The sequence below is a fragment of the Schistocerca cancellata genome, chromosome 2, assembly GCF_023864275.1.
Source record: "Schistocerca cancellata isolate TAMUIC-IGC-003103 chromosome 2, iqSchCanc2.1, whole genome shotgun sequence".
NCBI lineage: Eukaryota > Metazoa > Arthropoda > Insecta > Orthoptera > Acrididae > Schistocerca > Schistocerca cancellata.
In genome coordinates, this window is record NC_064627.1 from 158,143,188 (window position 1) to 158,163,112 (window position 19,925).

Consider the following 19,925-nt stretch of genomic DNA (forward strand, 5'->3'; position numbering starts at 1 on the left):
GAATGAGCACGGTCGATACTATATAGAGCACTTCAGCGTGTTGGGAAATTTTGAGCCTGTTCAAACGCGAGTATTGTTTGCCTTTCGAATTCTTCAAAATATGTCTGCACATGACCTCAACAACTGAAGCTTCATCTGTAAATGTAAGATGACCCCTATATTAATCTATAAACAGTGTAAGAATATTGTCCATGGCAGCAATAGCTTAATCTGTGAACATAAGACCACCAGGCATTTTTTTAATGAAGAATTTGGGGAAAAACCTTATCTTATAATTGAAAAAGGATGATGTAACTTACCAAACGAAAGCGTTGGTATGCTGATAGACACACAAACACAAACACAAACACACACACAAAATTCAAGCTTTCGCAACCTAAGGTTGCTTCATCAGGAAAGAGGGAAGGAGAGGGAAAGACGAAAGGATGTGGGTTTTAAGGGGGAGGGTAAGGAGTCATTCCAATCCCGGGAACGGAAAGACTTACCTTAGGGGGAGAAAAGGACAGGTATACACTCGTGCACACACACACACACACATATCCATCCGCACATATACAGACACAAGCAGACATATGTAAAGGCAAAGAGTTTGGGCAGAGATGTCAGTCGAGGCAGAAGTACAGAGGCAAAGATGTTGTTGAATGACAGGTGAGGTATGAGCGGCAGCAACTTGAAATTAGTGGAGGTTGAGGCCTGGTGGGTAACGGGAAGAGAGGATATATTGAAGGGCATAAGATGGCAAGTTCCCATCTTATGCCCTTCAATACATCCTCTCTTCCCGTTACCCACTTGCCATTTTATGCCCTTATATCCTCTCTGCCCATTACCCACCAGGCCTCAACCTCCGCTAATTTCAAGTTGCCGCCGCTCATATCTCACCTGTCATTCAACAACATCTTTGCCTCTGTACTTCCGCCTCGACTGACATCTCTGCCCAAACTCTTTGCCTTTACATATGTCTGCTTGTGTCTGTATATAAATGTGTGTGTGTGTGTGTGTGTGTGTGTGTGTGTGTGTGTGTGTGTGTGTGTCCTTCCCTCTTTCCTGATGAAGCAACCTTAGGTTGCGAAAGCTCGAATTTTGTGTGTGTGTGTGTGTGTGTGTGTGTGTGTGTGTGTGATTGTATCACTGCATGCCAGTGCAAAAACAGAGTGTGGAATATGTGTGGTGTTTCTACAGGAAATATTTCCACTGACTCATTGTATTAGCTATTTAAAAGCAACTCTGGTGCCTTTTTATCATTTGTGTGTGTGTGTGTCTATCAGCATATCAACGCTTTCGTTTGGTAAGTTACATCATCCTTGTTTTTAGATATATTTTTCTCATGTGGAATGTTTCCCTCTATTATATTTATCTTATAATTGGTTTAATATAGTAATACATTTCAGATATTGAATGAAAATACTGAAATGTGATACTATTGTTTACAATGATTTATTCCCTTCTACATACAAGGGTGTAATATGATTATATATGTGGTTCACCTTCTTATTACCTTCATAAAAGCATCTAATGGATCTACTTCATCCTCCACTTCAGCTTCAGCTTCAGCTTCACCTTCTTCTTTATTTTCCTTATTTTCCTTGTTTTCCTGTTTGTCTTGTTTTTCTTCTTCCTCATCACTATCATCTTCCAGTGTCCACTTCTTTGCCGGCACTGGAAGATTAGCTGTAACATAAAAATACCTTAAAACCATTCATATGAACTCATTAAAGTATTCAGGTATATGTAAGCAGCACTTATAAAGAAGTGCAGAGTTGCCCACTTTTCAAAGTAGGTTTGTCTTACGGGTGAATCTAAGTTCTGCTAAACTCTCAGAAGTTCTCTCCGGTTATTTGCCGAATATTGATTTAAGAAACCATTTTCAACAATGGCTCACTACAAAGTGATTTGTTACATTTGTTTCCTCAACTACCTATTAGATTGTATCACTGCATGCCAGTGCAAAAACAGAGTGTGGAATATGTGTGGTGTTTCTACAGGAAATATTTCCACTGACTCATTGTATTAGCTATTTAAAAGCAACTCTGGTGCCTTTTTATCATTTTGCTTGAACACTGACAGTTGAAATGCATTATTACAGATACATTCTCTTCTTTCTTTAGTGCACCCATCTTATGGCAGGTTTAAACTGGAGGCTCTCGACTGTGTATTGTTCTGAGCATCTTCCTTCATCTGTTAGTGTGTGTGTTTTCTTGTAATGTTGTCCACCGTTCCAATTCTCTCTCTCTCTCATTCCTTCCACTTTTCTTTCTATAATTCAATTCTTTGTTGCAGACAATTCATACACAATATATGTTCCAGTCAAGACTTCTTTTCTCCTTCCTAATCACTTCTAGTTATCTTCTTTCACCCCCTCTTTTTCTTATCCTTAAGTCTGTCAGTCCACTTCACCTTTAGCACTCTTCCCCACAACCATACTTCAAAACTTCATTTCTTCTTTCTTTTTAACTGTCCATGATTCAGTGCTGCACAACACTACATGCCACATAGAACATTTAGCAAATCTTTTCCTCCGCTCCGTTGGAATTATTCTAGCTGGTATTAACTTCTTCACCTTTTCGAATGCTCACTTTCCAATACATATCATCTTCCTCATTTCTTCCGTGCAGCTTCCTTTCCATGTCGCTGAACTCCCCCAGTACAGAAATGACTTAACTTGTTCTATCGTTTTTCCGTCTCCCTTCTTGCTTATTCTCATCACTTTTGTCTTTCCTATATTTAAATTCACTCCATACCTAATGCCCCTTCTTGCAAAGCTATTCAACACCTTCTGTAGCAGCTCTTCTGTTTCCATAAGTACTGCTTAATCATCAGCGTGCTTTATAGCCTTTATCCTTACCCACCCACCCCCCCCCAATTATAATGCATCTTGCATTCTCTACGGCCGTATCTATAACTTCTTCTCTATATATATTGAACACTTCACGTGAACATCTTGCACCTCTTTCAATGCTCGTTTCTTCTGTCTCCTCATGCCCTACTCTTACTATCACATTTTCCTCTATTAACCTTCTATCTTTTCAGTCTATTCCAATATCTTTTACAATTCTCAACAATACACTACAGATGACTCTACTGAATGCATTCTCCCAGCATATAAACCAAATACACACCTCCTTGTCCATTTCTATCATCTTCTTTCTAATCGTTCTCAAACAACCTATATCATCTCTTGTTCCTTTACCCTTTTTGTGTCCAAACTGGTCTTCCCCAGTATTTTAGTCAATTTTCCTTAGTATCACTCTTGCTACAGAATGTGTAACACGACTGATAATACTAAATATCCTATAGTCTTTACATTATTTTGCAGGGCATTGAATTTTGTTATTGAATTTGGACCTAAGACTTTCAATGCCTCAGATGGTATTCTGTCACAGCTCAATGCTTTCTCCTTCCACAATTCTTCACCTAGTTTCTACAATCCCCAATTCAATACCTTAGGACTTCAGTCTTCTTGATTCTGTTCCCCTTCATCTTCCAAAACCAGTCTCATGACATCAGCCTGTGCGCTTTACAACTCTTACTCATAATCCATCCCTTTCTCCTCCTCTTCTATACATACTGTCTTCTTTAATGTTTATTTAACATTCGTTATTTGCTAATTTCCCTTTTTACTACAGATTTCACTGCTCTGTACATTTCTTCCAGTTTTTCTTTCTTTTCCAATTCTTCTAATGCCTCACATTGTTTCCTCATTCAATCTTCTCTAGCTCGTCAGTTAGCCCTGCTACATCACTGTTCAGTTTTCTACACTGTCTTCTGGCTTCTTCCGAATTGTTGTTTTGCCATTTCTTGTGCACATCCATCTTATCTGCCAAAGGACAAACACCAGTAGACAAGCACGAGAGAATGAAGAATGCATATGGGGCAGCATGTCCATCAAAAACAACCACTGTGGAATGGGTGCCAAGTTCCAAAGGGGTGTTGCTGATTCATGATAATGTGCATCCCCATAACGCAAATGTTGTAAAGCAGAAGTTGCATCAGCTTGAGTGGGAGACAACTGAGCATCTGTCCTACATTCCTGATATCTCCCCGTGCGATAATCACACCTACGATTCCTCAAAAAAGGACTTTAACTTCCAATGCTTCCTGTCGGATGAGGATATGCAACAGGCAGTTACGGACTTATTCACACAGCAGGACATGGTTTTTTAGCAAATAGGTATCTTCAACCTTGTGAGATGTCAGCCTCAATGCTAATGGCGATTTTGCCTGATTGCAATACTGATTCTGGGCTGTACAGCCTTTGAACAGAAATTTTTTGATCATCTTATAGTTTAAAAAGATGGCACAATGTAGAAAATAATGCACTAGAAAAAATTTAATGGCAGTTACTGCCATCACAATGTTCGCCGAGTCCAGGGCAGAAAAACAATAACAATATGGAAAGGATAGATTGCTACTTGCCACATGGAGAAGGTGTCGACTTGCAGATAGGCACAATGAAAAAGACTGCTAAAATATTTAAGCTTTTGGACAAAGTCCTTCTTCCAAAAAAGAAAATACATACACATTCACACAAGAACTCATACAAACGTGGCCACTACCTCCAGCAGAGCACCTGGAGACAACAGCCATATCTGCATGAGTGGCGCTTGTGTGAATATTTGTGTGTTTTATACTTCAGAAGAAGGACTCTGTCCAAAACTTTAAATATGTATGTGGTGTCTGTTCATTCAGACATGTCCTAAAGAAATGGCAAATTTTGATCCTGTAGCCACTTTTGGATTAAGACACAAAGGAATTACAGACATTGGCTGTGAGTGGGAATTGATTGAAATCGATGGGGAAAGTTGAAAATTTGTGCCAGACTGTCGAAAACACCATTTGAACCTGAGTCTCCTCCTTACTAGGCAGATGCTCTGAACACTGAGTCGTCTGGACTCAGTGGTCACTGCAACTGCACGGACGACTATATTGCACGCCTCCTGTCAGACCCAAATTCTCAACTTACCCAGTCACTACCACTGTCGTTCCCCTCATCCAGTACCCTACTTACTCATGGCTTTTCACCGATACTGAAAGAACACACACCACTTATACGTAATTAAGACGATGACAGCCAATGATCTCTTCTGTGCAGGCGCATACCACATACTAACTCTTAACGGGAATCTGAGAAATGCCCCAAGTAATGAGGATAATGGGCAAAGGGCACTACATTAATGTTGTGTTTATAAGTTGAGAATTTGGGTCTGACAGGAGGCGTGCTACAGTAGTCAGTGCACTTGCAATGACCACTGTGTCTGAATGGCCCAATGGTCAAAGCACCTGCCTAGTAAGCAGGAGACCCAGGTCTGAATCCCGGCCCCGCACAAATTTTTCATTGTGCATGACTGAGATTCAATGTCTCTTCTATGTGACCAGTAGCAGTCTATTACTTTCATATTGTTGTTATTGAACTCACTGTGGTTAAAAAGAAACCTAAATAATTGTTAACAAATAATAAATAAATTACTGTGATCACATCAAAGAATTTGCCTTACAGAGACTTCTACTTCCAAATACAAACCAAAGAGTTTATCTACAATGGACCTTTACTACTTTTTAAAACTGTTAGCTACAAAAACTGCTGCTCCTAATACAATGAACACCACAAAAAATTCCAGAGTGAGATTTTCACTCTGCAGCGGAGTGAGCACTGGCTTCCTGGCAGATTAAAACTGTGTGCCAGACCGAGACTCTAACTTGGGACCTTTGCCTTTCGCGGGCAAGTGCTCTACCAACTGAGCTACCCAAGCACAACTCACGCCCCGTCCTCACAGCTTTACTTCTGCCAGTACCTCGTCTCCTACCTTCCAAACTTAACAGAAGCTCTCCTGCGAAACTTGCAGAACTAGCACTCCTGAAAGAAAGGATATTGCGGAGACATGGCTTAGCCACAGCCTGGGGAATGTTTCCAGAATGAGATTTTCACTCTGCAGCGGAGTGTGCGCTGATATGAAACTTCCTGGCAGATTAAAACTGTGTGCCGGACCGAGACTCGAACTTGCACTTGCCCGCGAAAGGCAAAGGCAAAGGTCCCGAGTTCGAGTCTCGGTCCGGCACACAGCTTTAATCTGCCAGGAAGTTTCAGCACAAATAATAATTATAATTAATTTTATATGTGTGAATAAAGAAGAGAAAAACATATCTCCCACCTAGTAGGTTTCCTTTGATTTCCTTCTTTGTAATCTCCAGCTCCTTCTTCTTCCTCTCTGCTCGCCATCTCTCAATTCTTTCTCTGCGTTTCTGCATTTCTAATTCTAATCTTTTCTGCTCTGCTTCCTGGTAAGGCAGAGAACAGGTATGAGAGCTAAGTAATGAATACAAACACAAATTAATATACCTACTGAATGTATTAGTACATGGCTTCAACATAAACCCTGAGCACATCACAATTAAAGGTTTTCTATCATCAGTGCTGTCAACATCTGATCTCACGATGACTGGAAATTATCATACAGCACATTTCTCTTCAGCATCATTACACTGCCGTGAGCTGTGGCACATGCAGTGTAGTGTATCTGTTAGCATCACTGGCTGGCATGCTGCGGATCGTCAGTTCAAAGCTGATGCGAGCAATTATTTGTTATTTAGTATTCATCATTTCAGGAAGGTTCTTGATAAAAACAGTTGGTGAGAATCAATAGCAAGTCCCCTTCGCAGAAGAACAACTGAAGAACAGGGTCATGCCACAAGATGTTAACGATCACAACAATCCTATTCATGCCAGTCAACTGCAAATGATTATAGTCGGCGATAGCTCATCGCTGCACCATGCACTTAAGTACCAGCCACTAACCTAGCTGCTGAATTCAGAAAAACTAAGTGAGGCAACCATCTGTGACGGTAAGACCACTACAGATGAAAATTGTCCACTGACAACAGTTACCAAGATGACAGGAAATCTCAGTGACATGATCATCAATGCACAACAAGTCAGGGCACTACTGTCTAAGGGGCTTCTTTTCCTGCAATGTCAAATGCTTACCACAACCAGCTGAAGAAGATTATGTTCTGTGATGTGAAAACAGTTGTGCTGACAGTCATAAATGGGAATTGTGTCCAGCCAACAGGAACATATACTGTGAGAATAACTATCAATGACACAACACAGGCCTTTGAATCTGTTGTTATGACATACGGTAGTGATGTTATTCTCAAACGGGACTTTTTGCTGCCATCAATAGCAATCATTGACTGTGAAAGATCAGAGCTCCAGACAGATGAAGATATTCCAAACAAGCACCTGTACCATAGATTGGACTGGGTGGTTGTTTGCTGTTGAAGATATTGTTATTTCACCACTGTCTACAACACATGTTCCGGTCATCAACCAAGATGCACAATTAAAATGTAAAGTTTTTGTCAAAAGCAAGAAGCTACTCATATTCACAAATAGATCTACATGCCAATGATGATTGAACCCCTTGTGGTGAAGGTGAACTCTGGATCACTAAATGTCAAGAGCAGCCACAATTCGTCCCTAAATGTATGTGCACATGGGACAGCCAGGAAGAGCAGCTTAGTGTCATTAACGAAGAATCTTGTTCCACTACCACTATATGCAACGCAGGCGAGGAAGCTACTATCTAACTGCCCATAGGGTCTGGCCTGAGCGAAGAACAACACAGTGAGTAATAGCCACCCTGCATCAATTTTTGGATGCCTTCAAAGGCAGTGTGGAGAAAGGGCAGCTCAAACAGCTCATGATAAAACACCAATTAGCCAGTTCAATACGGAGTGTTACTGGGTGAACACCTTCGAATGTAGGGTGCACAACTTGCTTTATCACCTGGAATAGATGATGTGTCTTTGCTGTCTAGACAACACTGTCGTTATCTCAAAGACATATGCATAACATCTAAGCTGACTGATAACCATGTTGAAGTACAAACAAACTACAGGTCTCTAACTGTATCCGAAAAAGTGCCTCTTCGTGGTATAAAAAATAAAAACCTTGGAGCACCTAGTAAATGACGATTGAGTCCGTCCCAATCTGGAGAAAATAAGACCAGTCACAGGTTGTCCAACTCCTCAGCACATTAGTGATGTAAGGAGCTCACAAGGAGCTTATACTACCAGAGATTCATAAAGAACTTCGGTACCAAGGCACATCCCTTGCCATCTTTAGCAGGGAGATGCCAAATTTTCATGCAACAAAATGCAAGAAAGATCTTTCCTTGTCCGTAAAGAGGCACTATCTTCTTCTCCAGTTCTAAAATTGTAAAATTGTATGACAAGAATGCTGAGACAGATGTTCACACTGCTGGTAGCAGTTTTTGGATACAAGCAGTCTAGTATAAAATCGAGGTGGTACTGAAAGGGTGATAGATTACGCTTCCACAGTTCTCTCCAAGTCCAAGGTGAACTACTCTACAACTGAGAATTGTGTTTTGCAGTTGTTTGGGCCACCAACAAGTACCAGCTGTATTTATTTGGCAAACTGTTCACCATTGTGATGGATCACCATTCTCTATGCTGGCTGACTAACCTGAACAATCCATTGGGTCGACTCACAAAATGTGCATCAAGGCTTCATATGACTATGACATCACAATGGTATACAAAAACAAGAAGATTCACTGCCTTTCAAGAATCCTTTGGTGGAACACAGCAGCGTAGATGAAATCTTAATTGGTGCTGCATTAAATGACACTGCTGCTGAACAGAGGATGTTAGCAAAAATCTCAAAAAGTTCTTCACTGATTTACTTTAAATTTTTACATGATACACTAATAAACATTCTGATGGACAGTGGGTATATATATATATATATATATATATATATATATATATATACACACACACATATATATATATATATATATGGTTATAATAGAAGGAAACATTCCACGAAGGAAAAATATACCTAAAAACAAAGATGATGTGACTTACCAAATGAAGGTGCTGGCAGGTCGACAGACACACAAACGAACACAAACATACACACAAAATCCAAGCTTTCGCAACAAACTGTTGCCTCATCAGGAAAGAGGGAAGATGAGGCAACAGTTTGTTGCGAAAGCTTGGATTTTGTGTGTATGTTTGTGTTCGTTTGTGTGTCTGTCGACCTGCCAGCACCTTCATTTGGTAAGTCACATCATCTTTGTTTTTAGGTATATTTTTCCTTCATGGAATGTTTCCTTCTATTATAACCATATCATTAATTTGAACCCAACAATTACGTTTGTTATTGTCGCCTTTGCATTTCGAAATCTTTCCTGTCGTCTTATTTCTCTTTTTTCTCTCTTTTTTTCTCTTTATTTTCTCTTTCTGTTTTTACCAGTAGTTTCACTTTGTATTCACCTTCCCCTTTTACCGTAATCTACTATACAATTTTATCCCGCCTATATATGCTCAACAATACGTAACCCACTTCCCAACCATAACCAAAAAAAATTTATTTTCCGCCTTCAACACTACCGCTGCTATAAAATCCACCGTTTCTAGTTCAATAACAGCTGCTTTCACGTATTTAACAACCATTTCAGCTAGTTCTAATAACTTTAACTTTATTTCCACTTCCGTTTTTCGCACTTCACTGATCATTTTAGCCGCTCCCCACAGGTTTTAACGTCATTATTTCTACAATTGTTAGCCCCATTTTCGTAATCTTTCACCACAACACCACTCCTTTAATACGTTTTTTCGAAATTTTCCCGAATTTCTCCGTCCTTTAACGTGATTTAGCGGCAACACAACCACCTAACCTTTTTGCACATCGCTGTCTACCAACCCAAGTTCACCACAGGATCAACTTAACCAACACTTTTTCGTCTTTTTTCATACCAGATCTCCAATTGCTTTCTTGTTCACCTTTATCTCTCCCCAAATATTTCTATCTTTCTTTTTCATTTCAACCTCATGTTAAACTTTCCACCTTCTAATACCATGTCACCCTCACAACACCCCCACAATGACCCCATTAAGTTTTATTTACATTCCCTCCGCAAACATGCCTTCACCCTAGCCAGATTACGCTCACATATTTTATTTTCTCAGGCTTGTCTGAAATTTGGCATAACCCCCAAAGGCCTCACACTTAAAGTTCCCATCTCTGGCTGCAACCCTTCTTTCCATAAAACCCACATCCTTTCGTCTTTCCCTCTCCTTCCCTCTTTCCTGATGAGGCAACAGTTTGTTGCGAAAGCTTGGATTTTGTGTGTATGTTTGTGTTCGTTTGTGTGTCTGTCGACCTGCCAGCACCTTCATTTGGTAAGTCACATCATCTTTGTTTTTAGGTATATATATATCTCTCCCCAAATATTTCTATCTTTCTTTTTCATTTCAACCTCATGTTAAACTTTCCACCTTCTAATACCATGTCACCCTCACAACACCCCCACAATGACCCCATTAAGTTTTATTTACATTCCCTCCGCAAACATGCCTTCACCCTAGCCAGATTACGCTCACATATTTTATTTTCTCAGGCTTGTCTGAAATTTGGCATAACCCCCAAAGGCCTCACACTTAAAGTTCCCATCTCTGGCTGCAACCCTTCTTTCCATAAAACCCACATCCTTTCGTCTTTCCCTCTCCTTCCCTCTTTCCTGATGAGGCAACATATATATATATATATATATATATGTGTGTGTGTGTGTGTGTGTGTGTGTGTGTGTGTGTGTGTGTGTGTGTGTGTGTGTGTGTGTTTTTAAACAACAATGTACATGTTTTCTGTAAAAGCAACTAGAGGAATGAAAATGTGCTGTGCTGTGAAAATGCGCAGATTGTTTTCTTTCTCACAGTCGGTTTTAACTACAGTAGCAAAGCATTTAAACCATTAGAGAAATTGTTTCTCCTGTGTTCATAATAAAAGTAAGTGTGGCGTGGCTGTGATTACTGCCAAAACTCTTCAATAGTGAATTTTGCTGCCCCATGGGGGTTAATGGGTTACATGGTGTGGTAACCTTCCATCACCCATCCATGAAGAAGGTTTTGTTATGGGAACTATAGGAATTAGTTATGAAGATATGAGTGTCTAAAGAGGGCATCGCACAAATGGGCTTCTTACAAGAAGATGGTGAAGCAGCTTGGAACTGAATGCCGTAGTGGCCCAGGGTGGCCAGAATGTTCCTTCTAGATGGTTAGAGAATGTCGTAGAATCTTCGAGAATCTTCTAGATCTCTGATGTAATCCAGAATTAACAGGCGCTGCATTACTCACGCATTATGAACATCTTTGGCAAATGTTTCCAATTATTCCAAAATCAACACCAGCAGATGAAATGAATGCTTGTTTGAAGAGAACATTTCTTTGGCCTTGAGTGAAGAAAGTACAATTAAGTAGAAATATGAATTTCAGATTTTCAACAACGAAGAAGCAAAACACTTTGATGACAACTCTTACAATTTAGTGAAAGCACTCACCAGTCATTGTGCAACTGACCACACTGAACTTACAAATCGTTTATGTAAAACTGTCACCATTCCAAATGAATTAATAAATAAAGCTCCCATCAATCTTCAAAATTATTCAAGTTGGTTTTGTGAAAGACCCAGTTTGACAACTAATGATGTAGGAAAAGACAGCATACATACAGCAACACATTGGTTTTCTGTGAATGGTCTCACCCTCAATTTTAAAAAGACACAACATATGCAGTTCTGTAGATCTAGAGGTACTACACCAATGATAAGTGTAACAAATGTGAGGAAATAATACATTGGGTGGAAACTTCAAAAATTCTCAGTTATCCATATAGGTGAGAATTTAAACTAAAAAAAGCACGTTTTGGAATTCCTAAAACAAGTTAGTTCAGCCCCATTTGCACTTAGAATTATTGCACATTTCAGGTAGGGGGTGGGGGGTGGGGGAGAGGGGGGAATCAAAAAGTTGACATACTATGAATATTTTCATTCAATAGTGTCATATGTAATAATATTCTGGTGTAACTCATCTTTAAGAAAGAAAGTCTTCATTGTCCAAAAAGATGCTGTAAGAATTAATAACCCACGATCATCTTGTAGACCTCGGTTTAACGATTTAAGCATTCTGAGTACTGATTCTCAGTATTTTTATTCCCTCATAAAGGTTGTTGTAAACAACCCACAACAGTTCAAAAGGAACAACGATGCACATAACTACAATACCAGAAGGAAAAATGACATTCATTACTCCATGCTAACTAATACTACTACCACTTGGTATAAGAATTTCTATTGTCGTAATGTGTAAAAGGTAGCAGGTAGGAACTGCTTACTCACATATGCATATTTAATAATAATAATACTAACTAACCAACCAATTATTTTAGCAGTAAGAAATCAAGTAGTTGATTACATTAACTTAAAAATTCAAAACAAGAAATGGTCATGAATACTTATCAAACAATAGAATTGAAGCGAAAATAATATTAAGGTAAGATGAAAGGAAAACTGCATTTATTCTGAAGTTTCCACTGAATATAGTGAAAAGTTTTCTTTCACTAAATTAAATACAGCTGTATTGAGAACTGATGATTTAATATAGGATTGTAATTTCTGTATTTAAAGGTTGACATTAAAACTGGCCACGTCCAAGGAAGGTCTCAAACTGTGAGGATTCCACACAAACTTAAATATGTATATACAGTAGATAGTTCATCCATTCCAGGAACAGAGAATCTCGGTGATTTCTGACTATTATCTATATCAACACTGAGAAGGTATCAGTTATAGGATTTCCAAGACTTGTTTCAATCACAAGTTAAAATTTTTTGTATATTTCGCATTTGCTACTGTAATTTCTGAGAAAATGGGGAGTTAACAGATGGACAAACAGACAGGGAACAGAGTGATGTTATGTGGATTCCAATTTTACCCAATGAGGTACAGAACACTAAAAAACCACCAACCGCAAATCATTGGTTTTTGTGTCGGGTGCTATCTTGATTCCCCTGTCATGTACTATAGCGGATGTGAGGTGATAGCTGTTGTGTTTCTGTAGATATGAGTGTTTGAAGTTTTCACTATCAGATTGTGGTGGTCACGAGACAACTCTGTCTCTTTCACATCAATGTATAAGGGGCATTCAAATGAAACCCGGTCAGTAGACTAAAGTAACGGTAACGATTTTATTAACACAAAAATGAATTTATACACAGTAAACATACTCAAAAATAGTCACCAAAACTGTTGGCTCATTTATCCCATTACAACACTAGCCGGTCGATTCCATCCTTGAAGAAGCTAGTAGGCCTGGACCCAGTGACACACTTCATTGTCCGTTGCAAATTGATGTCTGCAAACACCTTGTTTGAGAGGTCCAAACACATGAAAGTCACACGGTGAAAGGTTGGGAATGTATGGTGGATGTTTCAGCATTTCCCACTGAAACTGCCGCAATGCCGTCTTCACCGCATTGTCTGTGTGCAGGCGGGCATTGTTATGCAGGAGGATAATGCCGCTGGACAACATGCCTTGGCATTTCGACTTAATACCTCATCTAAGGTTCTGTAAAGTGGTTTGATAATGCTGGGCATTGATGGTGGTTCCCCTTTCCAGGAACTTGACAAGTAGTGGCCCCCTGTGGTCAAAAAAGGACATCATGACCTTACCATAACTGGTGCACATGGCCTTTGATTTCTTTGGAGGTAGTGTTTCCATTGCTTGCTCTGGTGCTTGCTTTCTGGTTCAAAATGGTGACACCATGTTTTGTCACCTGTGACAATATGCGACAGAAAGCTGTATTCATCCTCATGTTGCAGATGACTCAAAGACAGCGCCATTCGAGTACTGCACTGTTCGGCAGTCAGTTGGTAGGGAACCCACTGGGCACAGGTTTTCGAACATTCTAGTGTTGATACATTAAGGTGTGGGAGGTGCCCCCGCTAATACCCAGTAACCGATCAGTCTCGTCCACAGTGATTCTGTGGTTGTCCAAAACTAAAGCATTCACTTCCACAACCATTTCTGGTGTGATGACACGATGAGCCTGTCCAGGACTCGCGCCCCTCAAGGAATCATTTGTACCATTCCCCAATAACTGATCGACTCGGACTTTATTCACTGTACACAGCGTTCTTCCGTCGACACATTTCACGGCCTCCAACTTCCTCCACCGCCAAAAACTGAATCTCTCCTTGTTGTTCCTGTTTACTTGCCTGCATGTTCGGTAGTGGATGACACGACTTGTGCAACTACCTTCTCTTTGGTGTGAAACCACACTGGCGCTATGTAACATCAAACAGTGCACACGTGTCAGTTTCTCTACCAATAGATGGCACCACCATACCCGCAGTTACATGGTGCCACCTTACGTGTAAGGCATAGGTAGATGTATTGACCAGGTTTCATTTGAATGAACCTCATATATTTTAGTGGAAAAAGTTCAAGATTTATCTACATTACAAAGCATTTATGAATATTTTTGAATGTTGATAAATATTTTGAATGTCCTAAATTATTCTCAAATGGTCTAGATTTTACAATGTTATAGAAAGTTCTGGATTTTTTTTTAACAGTCCCAAATGTTTCAGAATGATCTCAGTGTTCTATAAAGAAGTGAGTAGCATGGTACTTTGTTTCAAATTATGGCACTGTTGAATACTTCAGTGTGTTATGTCCTGCGACTAGTGCTAGAGTGCCAAGTGTTGTGCTGCTATGCATGCGTGTTTGAATTTGCCACCAACTGTATCAGTATGGGCTGGCTGCTGGAGACCACCTGTGGGAGGTATGCGCACAGCTGGAGGCCACCTGTAAGAGGCATGCGCACAGTGAAGTGGTTCGTTCAAATGGCTCTGAGCACTATGGGATTTAACTTCTGAGGTCATCAGTCCCCTAGAAGTTAGAACTACTTAAACCTAACTAACCTAAGGACATCACACACATCCATGCCCGAGGTAGGATTCGAACCTGCGACCGTCGCGGTTCCAGACTGTAGCGCCTAGAACTGCTCGGCCACTCCGGCCGACCACAGTGAAGTCTCCACCGCACCATCTACCAGTGCTCACGCACATATATGCGCGGCGCAGTGCTAACCGGCTCTCTTGTGTGTCTTTCCAGTGTGCTGTTCACTTTAGTGTACTGTGCCGTGTTACGTGTGGGTTCATGGGAGGCTGTTGACTGTTGTGGTCTAGTGCTTCTTGAATAAAGCCTCATTTGGGTTACCCTAGCCACCAATTGTGTAGCAAAATTGTTCACAACGGACGGAGCAATGAGGACATAAAAACCAGACTAGCATTGGCAAAAAGGGCATCCCTGGCCAAGACAAGTCTACTAGTATCATACTTAGGCCTTCATTTGAGGAAGAAATTTCTGGGAATATGCATCTGGAGCACACGATTGTACGGAAGTGAAACATGGACTGTGAGGAAAACTGGAAAAGACGATAATCTAAGCATTTGAGATATGGTGCTACAAAAGAATGTTGAAAATTAGGTGAACTGATATGGTAAGGAATGAGGTGGTTTTCCAGAGAATTAACGAGGAAAGGAATATACGGGAAACACAAACGAGGAGGAGGATAGGACGGTAGGACATCTGCTAAGACATCAGGGAATAACTTCCACAGTACTAGTAGGAGCTGTAGAGGAATACACCCTGCAAATAATTGGGGACATAGGTTGCAACTGATATTCCTGATGGGCCGCATCAAATCAATCATGATACTGAAAGAGAGAGAGGAGGAGAGGGGGCAGGGGGGGGGGAGAGGGGGGGGGAGAGAGGGAGGGAGAGAGAGAGAGAGAGAGAGAGAGAGAGAGAGAGAGAGAGAGAATAAACTACTGGTCCAAGAAACATTAAAATTGAAAGAAACATTTTTGTGACTTAGGTAGCATCTAAGGGGGACAAACGAAGATTCAAAGTTTTGCTGAATGCAATGCCCAGCCTAAACCAAAACCACTGTTCCAAGAAACATGAAATTAGGTGAAAATATATTTCAGTCACTCACAAAAGTTCTACTAGCGTCTTATGTAACTTTCCATACAACACATTAATTTGCTATTTAAGGCAAAACAGTATTTATTGTCTTTTATTTTACACAAAGTACATGTAACAAAACACTTTAGTAATCTAACCACAGAATTTTTGAAGTTCAAGTTACCTTATCAAGGGCTGTAGGGTCAAATGCTTCATCCTCTTTCTCATCTTTTTTCTCCTTTTCCTTGGAAGGAGATCTAGATTTCTCCCTGCCAGATTTGCTTTTAGACTTTGATGAAGATTTTGATTCCCTGAATCAAACAACACAAACTATAAAATAACAACAAAAACAATCAATTTTTGACAGTTATAATGTAATTCGATAGATAAAAAATCTACTCTCCAAGCAGCGGCAGGACACACACATAAAAGGTTATAAATATGCAAGCTTTCTCAGCCGAGGGCTGAAGGGGAAGGAACAGGGGCAAAGGAAAAGAGCTGGAGAGGTCTAGGAAAAGGGACAGATTTCAGAAAAGTCACCCGGAACCACAGATCAGGGGAGACTTACTGGACAGGATGAAAAGAAAGAGTCTTTCCTCCTCATCCTGTCCAGTAAGTCTCCCCTGACCTGCAGTTCTGGGAGACTTTTCTGAAATCTATTCCTCCTCCTAGACCTCTCCAGTCATTTTCTTTCATCGCTCTTCCTTCTCCTTCAACCCTTCTGCCGGAAGAAGGAGCCACTGGCTCCAAAAGCTTGTATAATTATAACTTTCTTTTATGTGCGTGTCCTGCTGCTGCTTGGTGAGTAGATTTTTTACCTATCCCATTAAAAATCATAAAATGTGATCAAAAGTATCTGGACACCTGGCTGACAATGATTTACAAGTTCGTGGCACCCTACATAGGTAATGCTGGAATTCAATATGGTGCTGGCCCACCCTTAGCTTTAATGACAGCTTCAACTCTCACAGGCATTATGTTCAATCAGGTGCTGGAAGGTTTCTTGGGGAATGGCAGCCCATTCATCATGGAGTGCTGCACTGAGGAGAAGTATTGATGTTGGTCGGTGAGGCCTGGCACAAAGTCGGCATTCCAAAACATCCCAAAGCTGTCCTATATGATTCAGGTCGGGACTCTGTTGAGGCCAGTCCATTACAGGGATGTTATTGTCATATAACCACTTCACCACAGGCCGTGCTTTATGAACAGGTGCACGATCGTGTTGAAAGATGCACTTGCCATCCCCAAATTGCTCTTCAGCAGTGGGAAGCAAGAAGGAGCTTAAAAAAATCAATGTAGGCCTGTGCTGTGACAGCGCCACACAAAACCACAAGGGGTCCAAGCCCCCTCCGTGAAAAAAACTACCACACCATAACACCACCGCCTCCAATTGTTGACACTAAACATGCTGGCATATGACGTTCACCTGGCATTCGCCATACCCACACCCCACCATTGGACTGCTACATTATGTACCATAATTCCTCACTCCACACAACATTTTTCCACAGTTCAATCATCCAACGTTTATGCTCCTTACACCAAGCGAGGCGTCATTTGGCATTTACCAGTGTGATGTGTGGCTTATGAGCAGTCGCTCAACCATGGAATCCAATTTTTCTCACCTCCCGCTTAACTTTCATAGTACTTGCAGTGGATCCTGATGCAGTTTGGAATTCCTGTGAGATGGTCTGGATTACAAATTACGACTCTCTTCAACTGTCGGCAGTCTGTCAGTCAACAGACGAGGTCAGCCTGTACGCTTCTGTGCTGTACATGGCCCTTCACGTTTCCACTTCGCTACCACATCTGAAACAGTGGACCTGTGGATGTTTAGGAGTGTGGAAACATCGCATACAGATGTATGACAAAGGTGACACCCAATCACCTGACAATGTTTGAAGTCTGTGAGTTTTGCGGAGCACCCATTTCTGCTCTCTCACAATGTCTAATGACTACTGAGGTCGCTGATATGGAGTACCTGGCAGTAGGTGGCAGCATAATGCACCTAATATGTAAAATGTATGTTTTTGGGGGTGTCCAGACACTTTTGATCACACAGTGTAAATAACAAGTAACTAGCTATATAAAACTGCTTTTGTCTTATTGTGATAACATATAATCTTACCTTTTTCTCTCATCTCTGTCCTTTCTGTGCCTGTCTCTCTCAGAATCTCGATCACGTGATCGACTACGTCGACTGTAATGAGTCTTGGATCTGAAAAACGTAAGACATAAATTAATTTTATGTTACTGCAGCAATAATCTCTCACATTACAGTCCCTGAGACAAATGACTTGTATGGACAGTACATGGGACCAGGTTGCAGTGCTGCCAGAAGTAGCTTATGGCACTTGTTTTGACTACTCTCACATTCTAGCAGTAAGAACTAAAACTGTGACAACAAGCAGGTCATATTTGTATGTGTAAATTTGTTTTCGGTTACTAGTTCCCATACATAAAAACAAAAGTTTGGAATGATGCATCTAGTATGCTGAATTATCTTAAGATTGTGTGTGATAATTCCCAACAAAAGTACAAACTACTTCTGATACACTGTTTAACATTAACAGTCCTTGTTTTTGTAATTAAATACACTCCTGGAAATGGAAAAAAGAACACATTGACACCGGTGTGTCAGACCCACCATACTTGCTCCGGACACTGCGAGAGGGCTGTACAAGCAATGATCACACGCACGGCACAGCGGACACACCAGGAACCGCGATGTTGGCCGTGGAATGGCGCTAGCTGCGCAGCATTTGTGCACCGCCGCCGTCAGTGTCAGCCAGTTTGCCGTGGCATACGGAGCTCCATCGCAGTCTTTAACACTGGTAGCATGCCGCGACAGCGTGGACGTGAACCGTATGTGCAGTTGACGGACTTTGAGCGAGGGCGTATAGTGGGCATGCGGGAGGCCGGGTGGACGTACCGCCGAATTGCTCAACACGTGGGGCGTGAGGTCTCCACAGTACATCGATGTTGTCGCCAGTGGTCGGCGGAAGGTGCACGTGCCCGTCGACCTGGGACCGGACCGCAGCTACGCACAGATGCACGCCAAGACCGTAGGATCCTACGCAGTGCCGTAGGGGACCGCACCGCCACTTTCCAGCAAATTAGGGACACTGTTGCTCCTGGGGTATCGGCGAGGACCATTCGCAACCGTCTCCATGAAGCTGGGCTACGGTCCTGCACACCGTTAGGCCATCTTCCGCTCACGCCCCAACATCGTGCAGCCCGCCTCCAGTGGTGTCGCGACAGGCGTGAATGGAGGGACGAATGGAGACGTGTCGTCTTCAGCGATGAGAGTCGCTTCTGCCTTGGTGCCAATGATGGTCGTATGCGTGTTTGGCGCCGTGCAGGTGAGCGCCACAATCAGGACTGCATACGACCGAGGCACACAGGGCCAACACCCGGCATCATGGTGTGGGGAGCGATCTCCTACACTGGCCATACACCACTGGTGATCGTCGAGGGGACACTGAATAGTGCACGGTACATCCAAACCGTCATCGAACCCATCGTTCTACCATTCCTAGACCGGCAAGGGAACTTGCTGTTCCAACAGGACAATGCACGTCCGCATGTATCCCGTGCCACCCAACGTGGTGTAAGTCAACTACCCTGGCCAGCAAGATCTCCGGATCTGTCCCCCATTGAGCATGTTTGGGACTGGATGAAGCGTCGTCTCACGCGGTCTGCACGTCCAGCACGAACGCTGGTCCAACTGAGGCGCCAGGTGGAAATGGCATGGCAAGCCGTTCCACAGGACTACATACAGCATCTCTACGATCGTCTCCATGGGAGAATAGCAGCCTGTATTGCTGCGAAAGGTGGATATACACTGTACTAGTGCCGACATTGTGCATGCTCTGTTGCCTGTGTCTATGTGCCTGTGGTTCTGTCAGTGTGATCATGTGATGTATCTGACCCCAGGAATGTGTCAATAAAGTTTCCCCTTCCTGGGACAATGAATTCACGATGTTCTTATTTCAATTTCCAGGAGTGTATTTGCATTATTAACTTGTTCTATAACAAGCAAAAGAATAATTTTAAAGTATACTAACTGTTAAATTTTAAAGTATATTAACGGTT

At 41.6% G+C, this 19,925-nt stretch overlaps 1 protein-coding gene across 1 annotated transcript in view; it reads right to left on the bottom strand.

The window, feature by feature from the left end:
• Positions 1–19,925, bottom strand: part of LOC126161446 (probable ATP-dependent RNA helicase DDX46) — a 150,802-nt gene that overhangs the window by 119,641 nt on the left and 11,236 nt on the right. Inside the window, exons 3-6 of the mRNA XM_049917261.1 lie at positions 17,959–18,048; positions 16,015–16,141; positions 6,147–6,273; positions 1,496–1,668 (exon numbers count right to left, since the gene is read on the bottom strand). Of these exons, the coding sequence (XP_049773218.1) occupies positions 1,496–1,668; positions 6,147–6,273; positions 16,015–16,141; positions 17,959–18,048 (517 nt within the window). The remainder of the gene's footprint in view (positions 1–1,495; positions 1,669–6,146; positions 6,274–16,014; positions 16,142–17,958; positions 18,049–19,925) is intronic.